We start from the raw sequence: 25,073 nt of genomic DNA on the forward strand, positions 1-25,073 counted from the left end.
TACAGCCACTATGGAAAACAGTATGGAGGTTCCTCAGAAAATCAAAAATAGTAATACTATATGATCCAGCAATTCCACTTCTGGGTATATATCCAAAATAAATGAAACCAGGATCTTGAAGAGCTATCTGCACCCTCATGTTCACTGAAGCATTATTCACAATAGGCAAGACATGGAAACAACCCAAGTGTCCATGGAAGGATGAATGGATAAAAAATGTGGTATATATACAATGGAATATTACTAGGCCACAAAAAAGAAGGAAATTCTGCCTCTTGTGATAACATGGATGGACCCTGAGGGCATTATGCTAAATGAAATAAGTCAAACAGAGAAAGACAAATACTATATGATCTCACTTACATGTGGAATCTAAAAAAGCCAAACTCATAGAAACAGAGAGTAGTAGAATGGTGGTGGCTAGGGGCTGGGGAAATGGGGAGATGTTGGCCAAAGGTACCAACTTCCAATTTTAAGATGAATACATTCTGAAGATCTAATGTAGAGCATAATGACTATATTTAACAGTACTGTATTACATAGTTGGAAGTTGCTAAGCAAGTAAATCTTAAATGTTCTCATGACACATACACAAAAAGTGTTAATTATGTGAGTTAATGGGTGTGTTAAGTAGCCTTATGGTGGTAATCGTTCCATAATATATCCATGTATCAAATCATCACCTTAAGCTTACACAATGTTATACGTCAATTATATCTAAATAAAGCTTGAAAAAATTTTTTTACTTTTTACTTGAAAAAAGAGGGGGACTTCCCTGGCAGTCCAGTGGTTAAGACTCCACGCTTCCACTGCAGGGGGCAGGGGTTCAATCCCTGGTCGGGAAACTAAGATCCCGCATGCTGCATGGCGTGGCCAAAAAAAAAAAAAAGTAAAAAGTAAAAAAAATAAAAATAAATAAAAAATAAAATAGAAATAAATAAAAATTTTTAAAAGGTACACAAAGCAAAATGGTTGCTCTTGAGAGGTCCATAGGCTACAGGGGCATGTAGAAGGAGTAAACGGACAAAGGTACCAAAAGAAAGAGGTAGGGAAGGCTGCAGGCAGCGGTCACAGCACTAACAAAGGCAGGGAGGGGTACGAGAGCATGGCATGCTTGGGGACCCTCACAGAGGATGACATGGTCAGATGTACCATGCATGAAAGCCGTTTTTCCTGAAATGACAGCTCCCGTGGCGACAAGAGGCACACATGGACAAGTGTGTGTGCAAAAGAATCAGTCACAGCCTGAGCGTCACTGGGCATGTGCCCATGTCTCCAGCACAAAGAGAAGGGGGGAAGCACATCCTCTCTGCTGCCCAAGGGAAGGAGGGAGGGGTAGATGTCCTAGCGCTGGCCCTTGGCAACTCAGAAATCACAGAAGGAAGCCAACCAGCCTGAGTGCTCACCCGAGACAAGGCCCCGTGTGAAGCCCTTTCCAAGAATGGCTTCACTGACTCCTCGGAGCAGGCCTTGCGGCTGCGAAGGACTGTCATTTATCCCCAGCTGCCAGAGGGGAACCGGAGACTCAGAGAGCTTGACTGTTAATAGAAGGTGAACACAGTCACCAGCTCCATGGTGAAGGGGCCAGGAGACCAGGTAGGGCTAAAAAGCCAACTTTCAAGAAAGTTTTAGCCCAGGTAAGTAGGTAGAGAAGGCCAACATGATGGCCAATTTTATGTTTATGTGTCAGCTTGACTGGACTACAGGATGCCCAGATATTTGCTTAAACATTATTTCTGGGTGTGTCTGGGAGGATGTTTCTGGATGAGATGAGCATTTCAATCTCCAGAATGAGTAAACAGATCGCCCTCCCCACGGTGGGTGGGCACCATCCAATCCGTTGAGGGCCTGAATGGAACAAAAAGGTGGAGGAAGGGAGAAGTCACTCACTCTCTGCCTGACTTTGAGCTGGTCATGGGTCTTCCGCCCCCAGACTGAAATGTACAGCATCAGCTCTCTGGTTCTCAGGCTTCTGAACTCAGACCAGAAATACACCGTGGGCTTTCCTGGGTCTCTAGGAGAGCAGATTGTGGACCTTTCAGCCTCCACAATCACGTGAGCCAAGTCCTTATAATAAATCTCTTTATACATCCCTATATCTATATTGTTTCTCTGGAGAACCCTGACTCGCAGCCACCAACAGCTCTCCCAGCCCGCCCCCTGCAAGCGGTCCTGGCTGAGACAAGCAGTGACAAACAAGGCATCATGTCCAAAACTAAGAAAGTTAATTCCATTCTGAAGGAAAAGGCATTTCCCACCGAACATCAAAAGACAAAGCCACCCACTCTGGTAAGTCCCCCAAAGCACTGTATTCAATTTCTTTGAGGCACTAACCACAGCGGTGATTAAAGACCCAGCTATGCAGGCATGGATTGAATGTCTGACCCTCCCATGTGAAGGCATGGACTCTGCAGCTTTGTTTAATGCTGCGGCCCCAACACCAAGCTGACGCCTAGGTCTCAGCAAGTACTCAGTAAATATCTGAGTGAACTAATGAGTAAATGGCACAAAAACAGGGACAAGAAAGAGAATGAGAGAATTAGTTCTTTATGGGGCAGTAGACAGAGTGGATCTGGACTTTGGAGCCAGAGTCCCTAGGTTCAAATTCCTACTCTACCACTTACCAGCTGCGTGACATTGGACAAGTTATTCAGTCTCGGGGACTCTACGGTTCCCATCTGTATTATGGGATAAGAGGAGCAACTACCAACCTCATAGGGCCGCGGTGATGCCTCAGTTCATTAGTACATGTGAGGTACATAAAACCCGACACATTTGACAACTTAATAAAAGTGAGCTTAGCTATGATTATTATTAACACTCATACTCCAGAGCAGTACGTATATACAAGCCCCGCAGTCTTGACATTTTAAGCCAGATTATTCCTTGTGTGGGGTTCTGTCCTGTGCATTGTAGGATGTTTAGCATCATCGCTGGCCTCTACCCTAGATGCCAACAGCACTCACCCACCCTCAGTCGTAACAACCAAGTATGTCTCTAGACATTGCCAAATGTCTCTTGGGGGGAGGGGAGATCGCCCCCCCGCCTTGAGAAACCTTGACCTAGGGCACACTTTCCCATATTAACTTATTAAAGGCTCTGAGAAGTCCAACTGGTGGCCTTAATCCTACTCATCCACTGGTATGACTACAGAACTCTTCCTTTGTGGGTCACCATGAAACCTACCTTGGGAAACATTCCTGTGCAGTACTTAGGAGCCTCCGGCCCAGCACCTAAAAGGGACATCCTTCAGCAGATCATGCGTAGATGGGGCAGTCGCTCCATTAAGCCAGGAGACCAAGGCCCAAGCCCTAGCTCTGACCTTGAACTTGCTTTGTGACTGAGTTGTTCTCAGAGCCCAGCTTCCTCCCCTGTAAATGGGGCGTGATAACAGAGGAGCTTGCCCTGTCTACCACTGCACAGAGTTGTTCTGATGACCTGAAAAAGCACTGTGTATCAATATATACATTTTAAAGTGATCTTATTATTGTTATTATCATTTACCCTTCAGATTTAAGCTCCCACTGGGAAAAAATATTCACAACAAACAGGAAATAAAATAACGCACACAAGACCAGGAAGCTTTAAGTCAAGACTGTTGGCCCTAAGTGACTCAAACTGACATTTCCCCGAACAAGATAGCAACAGTTGGACTTTGTATTTTGCCTCCCTCCCTAATGGTGGAATAATAATGCACATGAACAATTCCAGAACTGGTCTTCTTCCCCAGACCCTCAGTATGTATGTTGTTTCTCTGCGTTAATGAGTCATCCAAAATCATGCAGTTATTCAGCACAGAAAACAGATACCACTTTTTGCCCATCACATAGGAAAAAATGTTAATACTCATTGTTGGCAAGAGTGTGTGAAAATGGTCTCCTTCATTCATGGTTGGTGTGATTATAAAATGGCATGTTTTTGAAGTCCAAGTTGGCAGCATCTATCAGATGGGAACATGTACACTTTAACCCAGCAATTCCATTTCTAGAAACGTATCCCCAGTCGGAGATAGATGAACATGCAAGGCCACTGCAGAAACAACACAAATGTCCATTAACAGAGGGTGGATAAATGAAATACAGCGCAAAGTACATGTGAGACCATACAGCGGAGCAGACAGTGGGGAAGCCTGGACTGCAGTCCTGTTTCCACATCTCACTAATTATGTGATTTGGGGCAAGTCATTTCTCAACCTGTCACTCACTTTGCTCAACAGTAAACTGGGGAGTTCCCTGGCGGTCCAGTGCTAGGACTCTGCACTTTCACTGCCGTGGCCTGGGTTCAATCCCTGGTGGGGGAACTAAGATCCTGCAAGCCGAGCGACGCGGCCAAAAAACATAAACAAAACAAAACAAAACAAAACAAACAGTAAATTGGGAAAACTGTAGCACCTACCTTACAAGAGAGTTGGTAAGATTAAATTAAATCATTTATTGAGGGGACTTCCCTGGTGGCGCAGTGGTTAAGAATCCGTCTGCCAATGCAGGCGACACGGGATCAAGCCCTGGTCCGGGAAGATCCCACATGCTGCGGAGCAACTAAGCCAGTGTTCCACAACTACTCAGCCTGCACTCTAGAGCCCGCGAACCACAACTACTGAGCCCAAGTGCCACAACTACTGAAGCCCGCACGCCTAGAGCCCGTGCTCCCCAACACAGAGAAGCCACCACAATGAGAAGCCCGAGCACCGCAACGAAGAGTAGTCCCCGCCCGCCACAACTAGAGAAAGCCCACGTGCAGCAACGAAGACCCAACACAGCCAAAAATAAATAAATAAATAAATATAATAAATCATTTATTGAGCACTCCAAACAGTGCCTTGCAAAAAGTAAGCACTCAGTAAGGTTAACCATTACTACTATTAATATTATTAGCATCCATGCAATGGCCCACTAGGCATCCATGAAAAAGGATGTGCTGGATCTCCATGTGCTGCCATGGAAACGAAGCCCTAACAAAAAACCACATGTCCATCAACAAGAGATGGTTAAATAAATTGTGGATGATTCAGAATAAGAACTACCTTGTAATGAAAAAGAACTAACTACTGATATGCACAACCACATGAATGAATTTCACAAACATAATGATGGCAAGAGAAGCCAGACTCAAAGAGTACATAGGATTTCATTTATATTGAAGTTTAAGGACAAGCAAAAGGGATCTATGACAACGGAGCTCAGAATAGTGATTCCCTTGGATGGGGTAAGAGTGGGAATAGACTGGAAAGAGGTACAAGAGAGTGTTATAGGACACCAGAATGTTCTGTGTCTGTTTTTTGTTTTATTTTGTTTAAATTCCTTAAGTAGAAAATACAATTTTTTTAATTTTATTTTATTTCTTTAATACAGCAGGTTCTTATTAGTTATCTGTTTTACACATATTAGTGTATATATGTCAATCCCAATCTCCCAATTCATCTCACCACCACAACCCCCCACCACCCCCATAGAATGTTCTATGTCTTCATGATCTGGGGTTTGGTTATCTGTGTGTACACATAGGTAAAAATCATCCAGCTGCACTCTTTGGATTTCTGCATTTTACCAGATGCAGCTTTGTGACCTTGGGTGATGATTTAACCTCTCTGAGCCTCAGTTTCCCGTGCCTTGCACGGTTGTTGTGAGGGAAGGAGGTAAGGGTATGTACGGTGCCTGCTTGGGGCAGACTCTTAACAGGCAGCTGCCTCCCTCCTGCCCCCAGGCCTGGGCTAGTCCACACCACCCACCTGGACCCAAAGGCAAATCCTAAACAACAGCTTGATCTGGAAATACTGATCAACACCTGCAACATCCAAAACAGACTTCAACACGGGCTTTTCAGAGCAGGGGCTCTTCTGAAGACCTACCAGAACAGTCTACCCATCCCCTACGAGTACTCAGAAAGACAACACCAAAATTAAATTAAACCTCACCCTACCCAGCTGTACCACTGGTCACTCCTCAATGACCGCTCAGTACACCCATCCACCACCCACTCTTGGTACTCACGGATTTCACTGAATCCTCCAGAACCAACGTCCACTGGCCTGGGTGCCTCTGGTCTGAGAACCTCGGGCCTGAGCTTGGCTGGCCAGAGCTCCTCCGGCCCCAGCACCACTGGAGCGAGTTTTCCTTGGCTCGGCTGCGATGGGTCCTGCTTCGCCACTCTCAGCTCCTCTGGTTTGAGGCTCACTGGTCCGAGCACCACAGGCTTGAGGTCCAGGGGTCTGATGGCCTCTGGATCCTGCTTTGCTGCTTGTCTACTGGTTCTCAGTAGCGAAGCCAGCGTGTCCTGGCCTGTGTCCTCTAAGCAGGAGATGAACAAAGGAAGGGCCTGACTCCCTCGGGTCTCTAGATCTAGGATCAGCTGCCTGGCCTGATCTCGCCGAGACCCAGAGCCTGCCCGCTGTTTGGAAAGAAAGACATGGCACTATTATCCACGTGCCTTCCTGTGAATCTCACCCTGTCCCCCCATTCCCCATCTACCTAAGTCTAAACAATCAGGCACCTCCGCAAACATTGAGCCTGTAGTTGCACTGAGCGTGTGCCACCTGCCAGTCTTTATCTCTTCAATCAGTACATTGGAGGTGTCTGCGGTGTGCCCAGCACTGTGCCAAGTGCTGAAAATGCAGCAACAAAGCGTCGCAGTCTTCAGGGACCAAACGTCTAGCGGGGGATGTGAACAGACACATCAACGACACAGCAAAGAAAGAAGTGCCAGAAGGGAAAGGACATGGGGCTGGAAGGGTACAGGGGCACTCAACTCAGCCTTGGGGCATCAGGGAAGCCTCCAGGAGGGGCTATCTTAGCTGAGACCCCAGGGAACATTAGGAAGTGAGTAGTGAATTCAGAGAAATGAGACACATAAGGGGGGAGACAGAGAGAGGAGACCTCTGCACCATTGTGTCAAGAAAGCTGTGGAAGCCACTGAAGAGTTTTAAGAAGGGAGTGACGGGGACTTTCCTGGTGCGCCAGTGGCTAAGGCTCCGTGCTCCCAACGCAGGGGGCCCAGGTTCGATCTCTGGTCAGGGAACTAGATCCCACATGTCACAACTAGGAGTTCGCATGTTGCAACTAAAAGTTCCCGCAAGCCACAATGAAGATCCGAAGTGACAAAACTAAGACCCGGCGCAGCCAAATAAATAAACAAATAAAAAGAAGGGAGTGACAGAGTCAGATGCCTTTTTAAAAATCATCCTGGGACTTCCCTGGTGGCGCAGTGATTAAGAATCCGCCTGCCCATGCAGGGGACACAGGTTCAATCCCTGGTCCAGGAAGATTCCACATGTTGCGGAGCAACTAAGCCCAAGTGCCACAACTACTGAGCCTGCGCTCTAGAGCCCACGAGCAACAACTACTGAGCCCGCGTGCCACAACTACTGAAGCCCGCATGCCTAGAGCCCGTGCTCCGCAACGAGAGAAGCCACCGCAATGAGAAACCCGTGCACTGCAATGAAGAGTAGCCCCCGCTCGCCGCAACTAGAGAAAGCCCACGCGCAGCAACAAAGACCTGTCACAGACAAAAATAAATAAATAAATGTATTAAAAAATTAAAAATAAATAAATAATAAAAATTTAAAAATCATCCTGGGGGCAGGGTGGACCATGGCAGGGAGTGGGCCATAGCCAAGTCAGGTGGTGGCAGAGACTTTGCAGCTGGAATGGAGAAAAACGAGAGGACATACCAGAGAAAGAAGGAGTGGAAATTGACAAGACTTGGGCATTGATTGGGTGGACTGTGAAGTTGCAGGAATGGTCCAGGTTGACAGGTGTCAGGATGGTGGTACCAGACAAAGAGGCGGGGATCTGGTTATCTGCTGGTTGTCCTTTGAGGCCCAGCTCTGGGCAAGTTCCACAGGGATAAGACACCACCCTGTCCTCAAATATCCTATAGCAGCGTGGTCCAAGAGAACTTTCCATGATAATGGAAATGTTCTTTATCTGTGCTGTCCAATATGGCAGCCATCAGCCACATGTGGCTACTGAGAACTTGGGTTATATGACTGAGGAGCTGCATTTTTTGTTCAGTTTTAATTACTTCATATTTACATTTAAATAGCCACATGTGGTTAATGGCTCCTATATTGAATAGCACAGACCTATAGTATCATTGAGAAGGTAATTCTCACTGGCAAAATTAGCTGCATGCCTACTTCTCTGCAAGTAAATGGTGGTGTTTTGGTTTCTCTCAACATTTACTGAACACTCACAGACACTGTGCTAAATGCATCATTTCATTTAGTCCTCCTCAACAACCTTAAGGGGTTTAATTACAATTATCCCCACCCTATGGATGAGAGAAACTGAGTCTAAGAAAGGTGCTGCAACTTGCTAATATGTAACAAAGCCAGGATGACAGCCCAGATCCACGTGGTTCCGCCATACTAGGGGTGGCAAAATGGTGGCCCATTGTTCATAAGACATTCTCTAAAAATTCCGAATTTGTTGCTAACATTTTTTTTTTTATATTGGAGTATAGTTGATTAACAATGTTGTGTTAGTTTCAGGTGTACAGCAAAGTGATTCTGCTATACGTATACAAGTATCTATTCTTTTTCAAATTCTTTTCCCCTTTAGGTTATTACAGAATATTGAGAAGAGTTCCCTGTGCTATTTTTGCTAACATTTAAAATCAGGGAACTTGACATCAAAATCAAGATTTCCAGCTTCTCGGGAATTCCCTCGTGGTCCAGTGGTTAAGACTCCGTGCTTTCACTGCCAAGGGCCTGGGTTTGATCCCTGATCAGGGAACTAAGATTCCATAAGCCACACAGCGCAGCCATAAAAACAAAACAAAACAAAACCCTAACCTGGCAACACTGGGCCAGCATTCTGGTATGACCATACTCATCTGGAGCTGGGGGGCAGGGCAGAGGCTGCCCGCTCTAGTGCCCACCCATTGGGCCTCCAAGGACATTCGAGTTTATGACTCCTATGAATGTACCTGATGGCACGGGTATGGCCTCAAATCATTTCCACTCCTCAGTACACAGCAGATGCTCATAAGACTTCTTTTAATATTATTATTCATTGGCAATTTTCCATATGATATTTATCCTATTAAAGACTTCCTCACTGGATCAGGCCAAGTTCCTGGATGATGCAGAAACTGGCCTGCAAGCAGCCCACAGGGCACTGTGCAAGGGCCTCTAGGAAGCCACACACTCCCACTGTATCTTGTGGTAAAAAATACCTCCTGTTCCCTCCTGACCTCACAGGCCTGTGGTGAGAGTCAAATAAGACAAAGACATGACAGTGCTTTTAAAGAGAACCTCAAATGTTTGACTTTATTATTCTCTTCATTACCTGCAGTAGGCCCCTCATCTCCAAACCCCTTACAAAACATAATCGTTAACTCATGAGGGGCTGGCCAAGGAGGACACGGCACAGCCAGCTACCATATGATGTGCCCTCACTCTGTGCCTGAGACTTTACTGTTTCACACCCGTTATCTCTTTTAGCCCTCAGGGCAATACTGCTGTTGTCCCCACTTCACAGCCCAGGACACTGCGGATCGAAGAGGATACAGTGTCAGGCAGTCTGACCTCCCAAGTGGGTTTCCTGAACCTCCACGTTAGAGGAGGAAAAAACAGTACACCGCTGCAGCAGCTAACGGTGTACTCTGATGGTGCAGGGCGTGGAATCGCTTTAGCAAGCCCTCGAAAAGGTGTTTGGGGTTGTTCGGTTCCTCTGGGCAATTTAGTGAGCTCGACGCCCTGCGGGAAAACGGGGTTCCCTGACAATGGTTCCCCAAAGGGAGCGGGTACTGCGTGGCACAGACGCGAGAGGAGAGGGCGGGAGCTCGGCCATTAAGTCACGGTGTGGCTTCAGCAACCCTCTCCGCGCGGCCTCGCTGTCCCCATCTGTGACCTGAAGTGTGCGCGACGCGGGAAGCTGGGGGCGCCGGCCGGGGGTGGGGTGGGGGCCGCACCTGGATGTCCTCGATCATGTCGGGGGTGAAGAGCTCGCGATTCAGCAGAGCGTCCCAGAGGGCGGCCACCTGCAGCTCACCGACCAGCCGCACCCGGCACCGCCAGAGGAGCCGCCGGTCCGCCTCGTCCATGTCGAGCAGACGGCAGAGGCCCCAGCCGCCTCTGACCGCTTCCGGGTTTCGGCCGCCGAGCCCCGCCCTCTCCCCAGGACCTGCCCCGGGACCTGCCACCGCGTTTCGCCCCGCCCCCATCTCCCCACGCCCCTGGGTCCCGCCCACAGACGCCGCCCTCGAAACCCATCCCCGCGTTACTGCACCGCCCCCAGGCCCCGCCACCTCACTACCTTTAGCCCATTCGGCTCCGTCCCCGCGCCCTGGCGCGCCCGCAGGGCGCGACCCGCTCCCAGGACACACCCGCGAATCTCCGTCACGGGCCCCTGCCGGAATTGATTGCTACTTCGCTTTCGCAGAGACTCGGAGTGGTTTACTCTTCTAGTAAGAGAGACTGTCATGCCTGGAGCCATGGTCTGTCCCGCCCCATTCGACCCCCTCCCGGGCATGATTCCCCTCTAGCCCCCTGCCCTGCCCCCAGTGAAACCATAAGTCTCCGCCCCGTGCCCAGATATCCTGGTTTACTTTGCCAAACTTGTCTCATACAACCAAGCCCACCATATAGGTCTCCCATTCCCCTCTTCCCTCCCTCCCACCCTAGCACCTCCCACAAAGAAAATAACCGGCAGAAATCTTGTCCTCTGAACAATCAGTTTGTACGGCTCATTTCCTCGTTTCAAAAATTGCTCCTGGTCTTCCCTGGTGGCGCAGTGGTTGAGAGTCTGCCTGCCAATGCAGGGGACACGGGTTCGAGCCCTGGTCTGGGAAGATCCCACATGCTGCGGAGTGGCTGGGCCCGTGAGCCACAATTACTGAGCTTGCGCGTCTGGAGTCTGTGCTCCGCAACAAGAGAGGCCGCGATAGTGGGAGGCCCGCGCGCCGCGATGAAGAGTGGTCCCCGCTTGCCACAACTGGAGAAAGCCCTCGCACAGAAACGAAGACCCAACACAGCCATAAATAAATAAATAAATAAATATATGAAATATAAAAAAAGAAACCTATAAAAGTGTGAGGAAGCAAGATTAAGCATAAAAAAAAAATTGCTCCTATGTCAACAATATTTCAATTAAAAAAAACATTGTGCTAGCCACTTTACACTGTATTGCCTCGTTTCTCCCTGACTACAATCCTACCAGGGTGATAATCTTTTCCTCCATTTTCCAGATGTGGACGCTGGGGCTGTAGGAAGTGAAGTCACTGTTCAAGATCACAGAGGTAGTAAGTGGCAGAGGCGGGTAGGATTTAAACCCGAGCCCAACTCAAAGTCCACACACAACCGGGAATCCACTTTAGAATGTATTCTCTTGAGCAGCGAAACCTCAGCCCCATTCATTCATTTATTCCACGAATATTTATTGAGATCCTATCTGTGCCAAGGTCTGTAGAGGCACCAAGAATATAGAGACAAACAAAACAGACTTTAAAAGACCTGCTTTTATTTATTTTAGGCTGTGTCGGGTCTTCGTTGCTGCGCGCGGGCTTTCTCTAGTTGCAGCGAGCAGGGGCTACTCTTTGTTGCGGTACGCGGGCTTCTCATTTCGGTGGCTTCTCTTGTTGCGGAGCACAGGCTCTAGGCGTGTGGGCTCTAGGGCTCATGGGCTTCAGCAGTTGTGGCGCGCGGGCGCAGTAGTTGTGGCGCATGGACTTAGTTCTTCCGCGTCGTGTGGGATCTTCCCACACCAGGGATCAAACCTGTGTCCCCTGCATTGGCAGGTGGATTCTTAACCACTGCGCCACCAGGGAAGTCCAAAAAGCCCTGCTTTTAGGTGCTTACATTCCAGTGGGGGGAGACAGATTATAAACAATATAAATAAATAAAAGATACAGTACGTTAGATAGTGATAAATGCAAAGGAGATAAGACTAAATAAGCAGAGCAGGAGGACATGAAATCTCTTTCTTTATATCCCCAAGGAACTTATGTCATTGGCTCAATGAAAGTTTACCTCACTCACTTGTGCCTCTCCTCCACCGCCCCCACCAGCATCACCATACACATATCCCTTTCCCGTGCTTAGGACAGGACCTTGTACATTCTAGAGTGGAGATTGCTTTTTGGTATATAGGATTAGGAGTCCTGGATTCTAAGCCTTGGGCAAGTCCCTGCCCGTCTCTGGGTCTCAGTCTCCCCCATCAGGATACGGTGGAGTTGGACTAGAAACGATCCCTAAGGTCCCTTCCAGCTCTGACGCTCTAGGATTCTATGAATAGGGTTAAAGAGAATAGGGACCAGCGACTGCTTCCCCACCCCAGCAACTGTTGCTAGACAAGGGCCATCTCCTGGTAGAAGTGGAAACTCCTCCCTGGATAGGGGAGGTGTTTTGGCATCCCATCATGCATCGCGACTTCGCCTCGCTAGGAGGCACGTTTTAGACTCTTTGGTCGCCATCATCCTTTTGGATCCAGCCGGAGCGCGAGCCTCGTTCCTATGACAACCGCGCCAGGTCCACGCGCAGACGGCGGGTGGCAAGGGTCAAAACAGATTCTCAAAGTTGAAGCCCTCGAACTGTTCAGTCCGCGCCTTTGGTGCGCCGGGCCTTTAAGTATCACGTGACTGCCCTCCGGCTTGTCCCTCCTCTTTCCCCTCCCTAGGACCCGGCGAGCGCTGGTGTGGAGCGGAGGCTCTCGGCCCCGCGGAGTAACTGGAGCACGGACGCTGCAGCCGGTTAGGACGGTGCCCTTTCCAGGTAACTACTTCCCGGCGTGACGCGCGGAGCCGCAGATGCGGCGGGACCGGGCGGGCTCAGGGATCTCCCGTCAGTTCCTTCTCGTTCCCGGTCCCCTCTGGGCCCGGGGGGAACCCGGAGCCGATAGGGCCTGGCCCAGGGTTCTCTGGGGCGGCGAGGGATGCGGCTGTCTCCTGGAGGGTTGCGACCTCCGGGGGGAGCTCGAGGCGGGGCCGAAGCTCTGGGACCGGATGCCTGGTCCGGGGGATACTGCCCGCGGGCGATAGCCTACCTGTTGGGCAGGTTGTTTCCTGCCTTGAGGCCGGCACCGTCGAGCTGTCAGCAAAAGAACACAGCGCCCCGGCACTTGGGCCCTCTAAGTGGAGGCGACTGACACAGTTGAATAAGGCACTGGTTGCACTGCATGGTAGAAGAAATAATGGCAGTAAATACCGCTTATTGGCTGCTGACCCCGTGCTCAGTAACTCCTTTACATACGTTTAACTCCCATTTTGATCCTTTCAAGGTGGTATTATTTACCCCCATTTTATGAAGGAGAACATGAGGCTTAGCAAGTTTTAAGTAATTTGTCCAAGGTCATAAAGTGGTAGAGGACAGATCCCAATGTTAGTCTGATTACGGAGTCCATGTGCTTAATTAGTAGCTACATCACCTCAATTTTTAGCGTGCTGTATGTGTTTTGTAAGAGAATAGATTATAGATTGCCTTTACAAAGAAGAAACTGGTTTGTTTTAGGATTTTATTCAGCATGCTTGCAGTCCTAAACAGTGGCATCAGATTAGTCAATTTCTTGAGGATTTAGACTCCTACTTGTCAAAATCCACAATGTTACAGCTTTGCCTCCCTGAAGTAAGATGTCACATTAGATACTTGATCCTTAATATTTTAGTGATTTGTGAGAAACCAAGATAAATATGGCCCTTGAAAAATCATTGTGTGATATCACAAAGATCATACTCCTGGAGTGTAAATGTCCCTGCAGTACAGCACTACCTTGTTCATTAACCAGTCAGGATTATTTCCAAAATCCACAGTGAATTCAGTCACTACACTCACCAGAGTTGGAGCTTTAACATTTGAAGACCATGCCTGGTCTACGATCTTTGCCATTAATCCCCCTTCACGTAGCAAACTAAAATTTTTCTCACCACTTTTTTTCATCTGAGGTCTCCATTTATAATGACAGTATTGCTAGTGATTAAAGAACAGCTTCTTATTTTCTTGTTTGAATGGGCATGGTGAGAAAGAATAGAATTGGGGCACACAAAGTTGTAACTGCAGTTTTTTTAGAGTATTTCACTTTCATTCTTATACTTATTTAACTCCCAAGAACATCACAACTATCTCATTTTGTAGTTCTGCACATGGTAAATCTTAAGATTTCATGAATTTGTGTAGCATGTGCTCAGTGAGGTATTCTCTAACCACATATTTTAAGTTTAAACTTTTATTGTCAGAATAAGTGAAATAGTGTATTTGAGATGTAGTTGCCTTGATTTCCCTGTGTATGTTTCCCCACGTTTGCTTATTATTTCTTCTTCTCATTCATTTTCAGTCATTTCTGAAGCTTTTCTAATACAAGGATTTTGGAGAGTTGCTATTCTTATTGCTCATCTCTTCATCTATAATAGTTCTTATTTGTGATATTCAAAAACAGTAGCAAGATTGTTCATTTAAGAAGATGTGGTCAAACAGCTTGGCACTTTTCCTGCAAAATATCTTTTGTTTTGTTTTTCATCTGTATATCTTATACCTTTACCTAGAAAGCAAGACTCTCCAGATTTCTACCACTAAAACTTACTGCCTCTTCAATCATTTCAGCTCTGGAAAGGAAGAGAAATGGAAGTGAAAAAGTTGAGCATTTCCTGGCAGTTCTTGATAGTTCTGGTTCTGATCCTGCAAATTCTGTCTGCGTTGGATTTTGACCCATACAGAGTCCTAGGGGTCAGCCGAACAGCCAGTCAGGCTGATATTAAAAAGGCTTATAAGAAGCTCGCCCGGGAATGGTAGGTGAAACAAAGAAATAGCAGTTTAAAATAAGCTAAGCAGTTTTAGCAGGAGAATGAAGCCTAAATTATGGTTAGCTTTTATTTGTCTCTGTTTCTATGTTCATTAAATATATAATATATATTTGTCTAACGTATTTTATGTGGGAGGACTTATATTCATATGATTCTAGAATTTTTAGTGATGAGATCCAAAGCCTCTGTTACTATGAAACCCCCTGTTAGGAATTCTGTGGCTTAAAGAATTGCCTTGATACTGTTCACTTATTTAATGTTAAAGTAAGTAGGAGAAAACTTTAATAAACATATATTTTTAATATAATATAAATTATATATATATATATAATATATATAGTCAAGAGTGGATAAGCTGCCCTTCCCGTGATTCATAAAGTAACTCTTTATGAGTGCCATTGCTAAAGGGAACACTATCCAGTCCTATTGTCTAGGTTATTAATTTTTAAGCTTTCAAAAAAATTTTATAGTAAGAGCTTTTTGCCCTCAACTTAGTAAGAATATTCAGGAACTGAGTACATTACTTTAAAAAATTATCACATAGAAAAATCTTAATTTTACCTGTAGATATTGTATATGCTAGGGAATAAGCAAGTGTTTGTGATTTAGCAGGATAGCAATAAATTTAAAACTTATTTTGGACAAACATCATCGGTTTCTTCCACCAATGCCTTGGACATGACAAAGTAGAAGCGCTAGGTTATATAGCTGGAGGGGAGCAGCCGGAGGAGGAAAGGATGGTGAGGACACAGGCGACTAAAGCTGGGTGAACCAACCAGAAGTAAGGAAAGACAGTTTGGGATGGGAGCCATCATCAAGTACCTACTGCATGCTACGCTCCAGGTTCTATGCTGTTTATCTCATTTAAACCTTATAATTACCCTTTGAGGGCGGATATTGCTGTCCCTGTTTTTCGGGTGAGGAAATAGGTTCACAGTTGGTTAAGTCTGTATTACCTGTGGGTTCCATAGGTTGACCTTCTGCACCAGCAGGTAGTTTATTGCTGTTTTCTTTTTTAATCACTTACGCATCTGGGCAGAAGTGAGAGTGAGTGGGTTAGTGTCTGGGTGGGTAGGAAGTTATGCAGGAGCAAAGCTGCCACGTGCAGATGACACCGCAGGCTGTGTATGACTCGTGCCTGACACCATTTTTCTTCAGTGAGAGATGCGTCTTAGTATTCAGTTGGTTGCAGTAAAGGTGAAAGATAGTATAAAATATACTTTTGAATGTTTTGAATATGTAACTATCTTAGACCATATTCATATCATGAGGAACCCAGAATTGGATACTAAAAACACAATCTCTGATTATGCATGGCCTCTTTCCAGGGACTCTACAGCCAAGTTGCTTTCTTTTCTACATCATTTCAGACTCTTGCCTCTTTGCATTTAAAGCAAAATACATAAATCTGCAATTCATAAGGTAACAACATTCTTTTAGACACAGTATGGCCTTTGAATTAATTCACAAGGTAGCAATATTCTTTTGGACAGGATATGGGCTTTGACAAAATTTGAAAGCAGAAATGATAGCTTGGTTATGTGGGATCTATTAAAATGTACAGCTTTGACTTTTCTATCTTCCAGAGCTAAAAAAGGGTGTTGTGATATTAATTAAATAAATCATATGCTTCTCCTCCTTAATTAGAGTCTCTCTAGGCATAATACGTCACCATAGAAATAAATAAACTATCATCCAATGAAAGTCTAAAATTTTACTTTACCTTTGTATTTTCACTGTACTATTATTTTCTGCTGTTTTGGCTCTGGCAGCATTTTATCAATGAAACAGTTGGTTTCATTTCATAATGGTTTCATATACAGTTGGCCCTTGAACAACATGGGTTTGAACTGTGCAGTTCAGTTGAGCCCCATGTTGTTCAAGGGTCAGCTGTACACTGACATAGCAGTTTCCCAGTTTGACTTTTCAGAATGAGCTATCACAGTGGGGAATGGTTAATTATTGAATTGGATTTGTAACCTTCCTCGGCTGTTTTACCACTTAATAGTATTTCTTACATTGCTCAAGAGCTTTCCCTTTGCTTGGTGAAACCTTTCTCTTTTTTTTTTTGAGAGTTTTATTTGGCAAGAATTTTTAGGACTTCAAGCCCGAGAGGCAGCATCTCAAGTAATCCTGAGAGAACTGCTCGGAGGAGGCGATGGGGGGAGCTAGGATATATAGAGGTTTTGCAACAAAGGGCAGGTAGTCCAGAAACCATATTAAATTACTTTTTATCTCAGAAAAACTGTTTCTCTCCCAATAATTAAGTTTTATTATAGGTACTTTTCTTTTGTCATCTACACTGGCAGAATAACTCCTCCCACCCCAAGAAAAAGGCATCATAAAATTTGATTTGAAGCAAATGGGTGTAATGTAGTCAGTCAGCTCAACAATAATTGATTTGTCTGATACTTTCCTATATTACTTTTTCTACCTTCGTTTTTATTCCCTTAAAGGTAGCGCTAGACAGCAGTAGATACCAAGTGCAGTATTTTCTTCACTTTGAAATTTAAAGGGTGTGTATAATATTGTAGTCTGTGAAATGTTTCATATACACTGAAAATAGCATTGGATGGTACTTTCCTAGAGCTGATTTATCCTTTTCTAAATGTTTTCAACTTTGTGGTATCTTCCTATAATAAGGAAAACATTCCTTATAAGCTAAAACCGTCTTATGGTATCCTCCCTGTTCTTGGGCCTTGGTTTCCTCTGTTTCAGGATCTGTGGTTTTAACCCAGCTCTCAATAGTCTGTCTTTGGTTCAGTCTCCTTAAAAGCTCCTTCCTACCCTTCCCTTCTCCCCATACAGAGTTCTGTATGTTAAATCTTCATTTGTGCAATTGCATTATTTTTATCTTCTCAGCCTTTGGCCTAAGTTTGAATATTGAAAGCACTTTTTTTTTTTTCCAGTCATCCAGAAACATACTTTGGAACCACCATCTTGTTTCCTTAAGTCATTATTTTCATTGACATCTAGCTGAGATTTTTTCCCTACTAATATTCTTAACAGGATTAAATATTTAAGGGAAGAATGATGTCTAAATTCAACAGCCAATAATTTGAAGGTTTTTTTATTTTTAGAGAAGTCAGAATATTGGTATAATTCATTCAAACATGTTCCTGCTAGAATAAGTTGGTCAAGTTATAAATTTTTTTTATTCCGATATACTTGGTGCTGTTTTTAGTTGTCATTTGCTTCCCAGTGGATTGTTTCTTTCCAGAACCTTTCCTAGAGGAAATGTACTAGAAGTTAGCAGGAGTTATTACAAAAAAATAAGCTCTGTAATAGAATCTCTTAATAAAATGAACATTGAAAAATCAGTTGGTATAAAACACTGATTTAGATCTTAGGCGGTTCTAAGGAAATAAAACCCAGCCCCTACTTTCCAAAACTTTAGAATCCCCAAAGCTGAAATTGGTACAAATACAAGAAGATTACAGAATAATATATGGCAGCAAGATGGATACAGTTAATTGCCAGCTGTGTATAATAGCAAATATTAGTTCCAATATTAGTTGAAATCACTTTGTGTAAACTAGATTTTTCTCACATTTTAAAACATGTGGCCTTGTAATTATTATGCATTTGTAAGTAGGCAGTCAGGCAGATGGGATAACCAGGGGAAGAGTGAAAACTAAAATGTTCTAATTTGAACATCAGCAGCAAGATACCATTTGGAACATGGTTGTTACTAAACAAATTCATGGAGTATCCTAAAAACTGTTGGCTTTGTCTACCTGAGTTGTCAGAAGAAATACCTACATTGATATCATTCTAACATTGGGATGAAATGCTGCCATCCTGGGGAAAGAAGTTGGTTCTTACGGATAAGTGACTTTGACCTTGAGCTCCAGCAGTGTTTGGGAGCAGTGTAAAGACAGATACATATCCCACCTTCCTCAGTGAGAGTCTGGAGCGCTATCTGGTGCTTTGAAAATGTGCCCAGCTGAAGCGCTTTGGGAAGAAATGGCCTGTTTCACAGTTTCATTTACTATAGTCACGTGAAGCAACTAATTGCTTCTCCCATTTTTAAGAAACTGTCCTAACAAAATGCCCTTCCATTTGCCTCTGTGTATACGAAGATGTTAATTGACCATGTATAGAACATTAAATCCATCCTCACTGCCTGCCCGTTTGTGTTTCAGGCATCCTGACAAAAACAAAGATCCTGGAGCAGAAGACAAGTTCATTCAAATTAGCAAGGCTTACGAGGTATCGTGTCAAACTTTGTGATGTATCTTTTAGCTCTTAAAAAATATATCTTAGGTGATCAGTCTTGTAAGGTCCTCTCGGAGAGGGCATGTTCCCCATGCCCTTGACCCCGTTTCTAGGTGATGGTAGAGACAACATATTTGGCCACATCCAATATGTTGAAACTAGTACCTGCACACTCAGCTCTTAGAAAAACTGGCCTATTTTAAAGGCTTTAATTGGAATTTTAGAAGTCACCCTGAACGTATGTCTCTATTTCCTTATATTACATGCTCACTTAGGCAGCACATTTACTAGAAACTTATATTAAAGAATCACAGAACAATTTGCCTATATTTATTAAAGTGAGTTAAGGTTACAAATACATTTAAACACAAGGTTTTTAACAGTTTTCCAACATATCAGCTTAAGTAAGTTGGTCTGGAATATGCAAGAAAGATAAGTCCATGGCTTCCTGATTTGTGTAGGGTAATGCTCTTCCACAGACAGTGCTCAGCTTATAGAATGATGCTTCATCCTAAAACAGGTTCTTGAATTTTAGACTTCAAAGTTACTTCTAAGTAAGACAAAGTCAGCTAACATACAGTCACAGAATTCAATCCTGTGACTACTTTTAGGTGTTCACAGCTTTCCATACCTTCGTTTGAATTACTCCAACCTAGATGGTATGACTGAGTCAACGTTCTCGAGGTTGAGCCCTAGCGATCAAAGTTATGTTAAGTTTTCTTTGCTTTATTGACGTATTTAGTAGTGTGATAGCTCAGAATCTTTAAAGCCAAGATGATCATGAGTAGCTACACAACTGAAGTATTTTGGTCTTGAAATACTTAATTTTTCTATTAAGAGAAGTGTTTCATGGTATATTGAGTGATTGCATTTAAAACATCTAATTGTGTTGTATCTTTACATTTATTTTTTTCCTATGTCTTCCAAGCTGCCTACAGGAAAGTCCTTTAGATGATCTCTTTTTTTTTTCTTCGTTTCCCGGATTTCTTATTTTTTTTTCCCCCTTTCTTTATAGATTCTTTCCAATGAAGAAAAGAGATCACATTATGATCACTATGGAGATGCCGGGGAGAACCAGGGCCACCAGAAGCAGCAACGAGAGTATCGCTTCCGCCATTTCCATGAGAATTTTTATTTTGATGAACCATTTTTTCACTTCCCTTTTAATTCTGAACGGCGAGACTCAATTGATGAAAAGTATTTATTGCACTTTTCACATTATGTGAACGAAGTGGTTCCAGATAGCTTCAAGAAACCCTACCTCATTAAGATCACCTCAGATTGGTGCTTTAGCTGTATCCATATTGAGCCTGTTTGGAAGGAAGTAGTTCAAGAACTGGAAGGGTTGGGTAAGATCATTTTATTCCTTGGAAGATGTTGGTATAGGAGAAGGTGGCTTTTACATCTCTTGAATTTTATGGGATATTTGGGAGAAGGAACAGTTAATGTGACTTCTCTTCACAAATTCATGGTGACTGGTGTTTTCCGGGGACACATTTTCAGAGAGGGGAAATGTGTAAGCCACTTTCATCCTGCGTTACTAACTTGAAGCTTTATCTATATAGTCTCCTAACATCTAGTTGAGGGCCTAATATAGAGGAAAAACTTAAAAATTATTGGTTGAACAAAGCAGCCCTCGAGCACCAGTTTTAATGCTGGTAGGATCTGCAGGTTATCCTTATGGTGTTTGTGATTTCACTCTGTGTATTAATTTGCTAGGGCGGCCATAACAAAATACCACAGACAGGGTGGCTTAAACAGCAGAAATTTATTTTCTCATAGTTCTCAAGGTTAGAAGTCCAAGATCAAGCTGTCGACAGGTTTGGTTTCTTGTGAAGCTTCTCTCCTTGGCTTGCAGACGGCCACCTTCTCCCTGTGTGTTCACATGGTCGTCTCTATGTATGTGTCTGGGTCTGGTGTATCACACTCTTTCTGTGACCCTAACAACCCCATTTTAACTTAATTACCTCTTTAAAGGCCCTGTCTCCAAATATAATCACACTCTGAAGTACTGGGGATTAGAGCTTCAACCTATGCATTTTGAGGACATACAATTCAGCCTATAACCCATAGTGTTCTAATGGTCATAGGTTACCACTCTCAAATCACAGATTAGCCTTTCCTTTGTTCATAGGCACCACTTAGCGCCAGGAAAGTTTTAGTGATCCAGGAAGGATATTTATTTTAATAACTTCTAAAAGTTGGAATTACTGAATTAAATGTGTGTGCGTGTGTATGTATGTGTTTTTTTTTTTTTTAGCTCTTTTTTTTTTTATTAATATTACATTCATGGTAGAGTTTTATTTATTTATTTTTTTGGCTGTGTTGGGTCTTTGTTTCTGTGCTAGAGCTTCCTCTAGTTGCGGCAAGTGGGGGCCACTCTTCATCGCGGTGCGCGGGCCTCTCACTATCGCGGCCTCTCTTGTTGCGGAGCACAGGCTCCAGACGCGCAGGCTCAGCAGTTGTGGCTCACGGGCCCAGTTGCTCCGCAGCATGTGGGCTCTTCCCAGACCAGGGCTTGAACCCGTGTCCCCTGCATTAGCAGGCAGATTCTCAACCACCGCACCACCAGGGAAGCCCTGTATGTATGTGTTTTATAGGCATTCGCAGACCTATTGAGTAACTAAAAAGGGACAAACTCAACCATAGGGGCTGAGGGGCCTGGATTTCTCTGGAGAGCGTGCACCACTGAAAGCCATCAGTTCATTTATTCTAAAACAGAAATTTCAATCTGTTGTCCAGAGGCACTCAGGTACTCAGATTTGCCAGAATGCTTTCCTAAGATGGAATCAAGTTCTGGGAAGACAAGGGAGTAAGTTTAGCACATCGTCTCACGTGTGGTGGGCGGTCAGTAGATGCTTTCTGTGGCGCCTGATGAACGAATGAGAGGCCGAGGTCAGGCGGAAGCCACCGGATTGGACAGCTTCTTCATCACACAGCACAGCTGCACTTTGTGCCATGCCAGGTGGTGTGCTGAAAATCATTTAACCTCTTCAGTCTAGGAGCTGACATTAAAACCCCATAGCAGAACGTAAACATTGACCCAGTGCATAATTTAGAACGGTAATGCATTTACACCAAGGTCAGATCAGAGCCAACAGGCAAACATACATGACGTGAGGCAACATAGCACAGTGGTCAGCTGTTAGGAACACATGCCTTGGAGTCAGATAGACCAGTTTTCAGATCTCAGCTGTATCATTTACTACTTTGTGTCCTTGGACAAATTACTTAGCCTAAGTTTCTTCAGCTCTAAAATGGGGTTATAATGTCAAACCAACAGGATTGTTATGAATATTAAATGAGAAAAAATGTGTTTTAAGTGCCTGATATATATGAAGTACTTAATAAATGAACCTTAGAGAATTTCTGGTTAATGGGGTTTTCTGGTTTACCAAACTAAAATTTTTGAAAGCACCTATTTTGTAAATTCCTTTTAAAAATCTTCCTTAAATGTTAGTTTTCTTCAGCTCATAGACTGTCAAGCACTGACTTTTGCCTTATTTTTAGCTAAAGATGATTAGATGATTAGAAGCTGGCTGGATGGGAAATGGAGGAGTAACATTCAGGCAAGAGGGAACAGTGCAGGCAGGGCAACAAAGGGCATCCTCAGAAGAGCCAGCAGCAAGGTGTGACTTGAGTGCAGGTGAGAGTGGAGGAAGCAGGAAGAGCATGCTGGGAGCCAGGTGGTAAGGAGCCTTAAAGTCCAGGCTAAGGAAGCTGGACTTTAGTATGTAGTAAAGCCAAGAGTGATCTAATCAGATCTGTGCATTAGAAAGCTAACTGTTCAAGCTGCGTGAAGGACAAATTAAAGAAGGTAAGAATAGAGGCAGGGAGGTTACCAGTCCTGGCAAGACAGCAACCATTGGCCTGAGCTTGGGCAGTAGGAACAGAGAGGGGACAAGTGTCGGATATTTCAGGGGTAGGATCATGAAGGACCTGGCACCTGAGGACCATTTAAATGTGAGAAATGAGGAAAAGAGAGGGAGTCAAGATTGACTCTGCATTCTGACTTGAGCAACTGGATGGGCAGGAAATACAGAGAAGAGTTGAACTGGGGAGAAGTGATTCTAAATAATGACTGTGGTTTGGACATACCAAGTGCAATGACATGACAATAATAATAGAAGCATAATAATAATAGCTTATATTTATTGACAGTTTACCGTATGCCAAGCACTAATGTGAGTATCAACTCATAAACAACTCTTTGAGGCAGGTGCTGTTGTCATCCCGCTTTTATAGAGACTTGGCTCATATTGGTACCTTGTCCAAGGTCCCACAGTTGGTATTTGGCAGAGCTGGGATTCAAACCCAGGGAGTCTGGCTCTGTAATCCACGTGCTGAACACGATGCCCTGTCGCCTTTCAGGGTCCTTAAATCTGTGATGATTGAAGGTCTTGCCATCCTTTGGGGTTGTTGTGCTGTATAATCCTAATAAGTCAGGACTCAAAATGACAAGGATGGAAGAAGATGGATTTAGATCCATAGAAGCAATGTTTATAGGAATTTAGTCTGTTCCCCCACCTCACCCCCCAGGTATCCTAGAAAGCAGGTTTTGACCAAATGTATTAAATTAGTTTGGTTTTCCTCTTTGGAACATTCGGATTTGTTGAAGATTCCTGACAGTCAAGTTCCACTTGGAATGTTAGGTGACATTGAGATGAGATATCCCTGTATCCGTGTATCCATGGCCAGTATCCATGGCCGCTCCCTGTCCGAGCAAGGCAGCATTGTCCTTTAAGACAGTTACTGCAGAAAATGTTTCTATTCTGAGTTGAGAGAAAGAGCGGACAATCTTAAAGATTAGCTGGGTGGTCTGGGGAAGCCTGGACATTATCTCAGAATAACATAAAATGCTGAATTGCAGTAAATGAAGGAAATGGAACAGTTCCACCCAGAGAAGAAATGTTGTAGCTATTTAGATGGAATCAACGGTCATGCAGTTTGGTACTAACTAGTGTGCAAAAGCATCCAACATTTATAGACAACCACGCTGTGGAGGAGGGTCCAGAAATAGTCAGCACTGCCCCTGACCTTGAGGAGCTTACTGTTAATTGAAGAGAAAATAGATACCCGGAAAATTCACACCAACCTCACATTTGCAAGTACAGAATAATATAGTACTACAGGAATAAGTAGAAGTTGATAAGGAATTCATTGCATGTTCTCATTTAAAACTTTTTTCTTGGGAGTTCCCTGGCGGTCCAGTGGTTAGGACTCAGTGCTTTCACTCCCATGGCCTGGGTTCAATCTCTGGTCCGGGAACTAAGATCCCGCAAGCTGCGTGGCATGGCCAAAAAAATAAAAAACTTTTTTCTTAGTGGACCAAGTACTATATTAAACACTAAAGTAAATATTATAACTTTTTTTTTTAGCATTTTACTTATTTTTCATTGTGCTAAATGCTTTGTATGGATTGTCTTTGTCCCCGAAGTAACCCAACGAGGGAGAGACTATTATTATCCCTATTTTACAGATGAGGAAACTGAGGCCCAGGAAGGTTAAGGAACAACTGAGGTCACACTGTTCATAAGCAGCAGTGTTGGGGTATGGATCCAGAAGTCTAACTGTAGGGTTCAGTCTTAACCACTGTGCTGCACTGCTCAGAAATAAGTAAAACCTGGTCTTCGCACCCAGGAAACTCAACTAAGAGACACACCTGAATCATCACAGCACACTCAGTGCTCGCCAGGAGGTGCAGACAGTTACCAGGGCGTCAAGGAGGTTGCGTGTCTTGAAATCAGATATCATTTTAGGGAAACCCAATTTGGATAATCATGTAGTGTTTATCCACCATGACTTCTTATTTTAAAAGAAAGAATAATTCCTCTCTTTCAAGGAATTATTCCTAAAAATAGCTAAGTGTATAACAGCTTCATACTGTGTAGGAAAACGATCTGCCTAGATACTGGTTAAAGTATTTTTTTTTCCTCCTGAAGCTCCGTGTTCTTGATTTTGTGTTGTTTCACATCATTTTGCATCGTAGTAGTTTGTTTATTAACAGGTTTGTATTTAGCCATATTTGACAGTGCCATGTTCTTTCAGTTGGCTCTGTACCATCCCTTAAGGCATATGGAAAAGTTGAAAGAAAGATGAATATGTGTATGCAACAGAGGGGAAAA

General features: G+C 44.1%; 2 protein-coding genes across 4 annotated transcripts in view; one reads left to right on the forward strand and one right to left on the reverse strand.

Moving 5' to 3' along the window:
• Positions 1-10,090, reverse strand: part of CASP9 (caspase 9) — a 30,561-nt gene extending 20,471 nt beyond the window's left edge. For both annotated transcript variants that reach the window (XM_059914236.1, XM_059914229.1), the window contains exons 1-2: positions 9,913-10,090; positions 5,991-6,387 (exon numbers count right to left, since the gene is read on the reverse strand). In XM_059914236.1, the coding sequence (XP_059770219.1) occupies positions 5,991-6,387; positions 9,913-10,044 (529 nt within the window). In that variant the 5' untranslated portion in view covers positions 10,045-10,090. The remainder of the gene's footprint in view (positions 1-5,990; positions 6,388-9,912) is intronic.
• Positions 10,091-12,433: 2,343 nt separating this feature from the next.
• The window catches only part of DNAJC16 (DnaJ heat shock protein family (Hsp40) member C16), a 37,452-nt gene continuing 24,812 nt past the window's right edge, over positions 12,434-25,073 (forward strand). Inside the window, exons 1-4 of one of the 2 annotated variants that reach the window (XM_059913997.1) lie at positions 12,434-12,709; positions 14,531-14,715; positions 18,876-18,942; positions 19,964-20,297. In XM_059913997.1, coding sequence (XP_059769980.1) covers positions 14,549-14,715; positions 18,876-18,942; positions 19,964-20,297 — 568 coding nt within the window. In that variant the 5' untranslated portion in view covers positions 12,434-12,709; positions 14,531-14,548. The remainder of the gene's footprint in view (positions 12,710-14,530; positions 14,716-18,875; positions 18,943-19,963; positions 20,298-25,073) is intronic. The other variant, XM_059914017.1, reaches the window with a different exon arrangement.

This window comes from Balaenoptera ricei, chromosome 1, assembly GCF_028023285.1.
Source record: "Balaenoptera ricei isolate mBalRic1 chromosome 1, mBalRic1.hap2, whole genome shotgun sequence".
Classification (NCBI taxonomy): domain Eukaryota; kingdom Metazoa; phylum Chordata; class Mammalia; order Artiodactyla; family Balaenopteridae; genus Balaenoptera; species Balaenoptera ricei.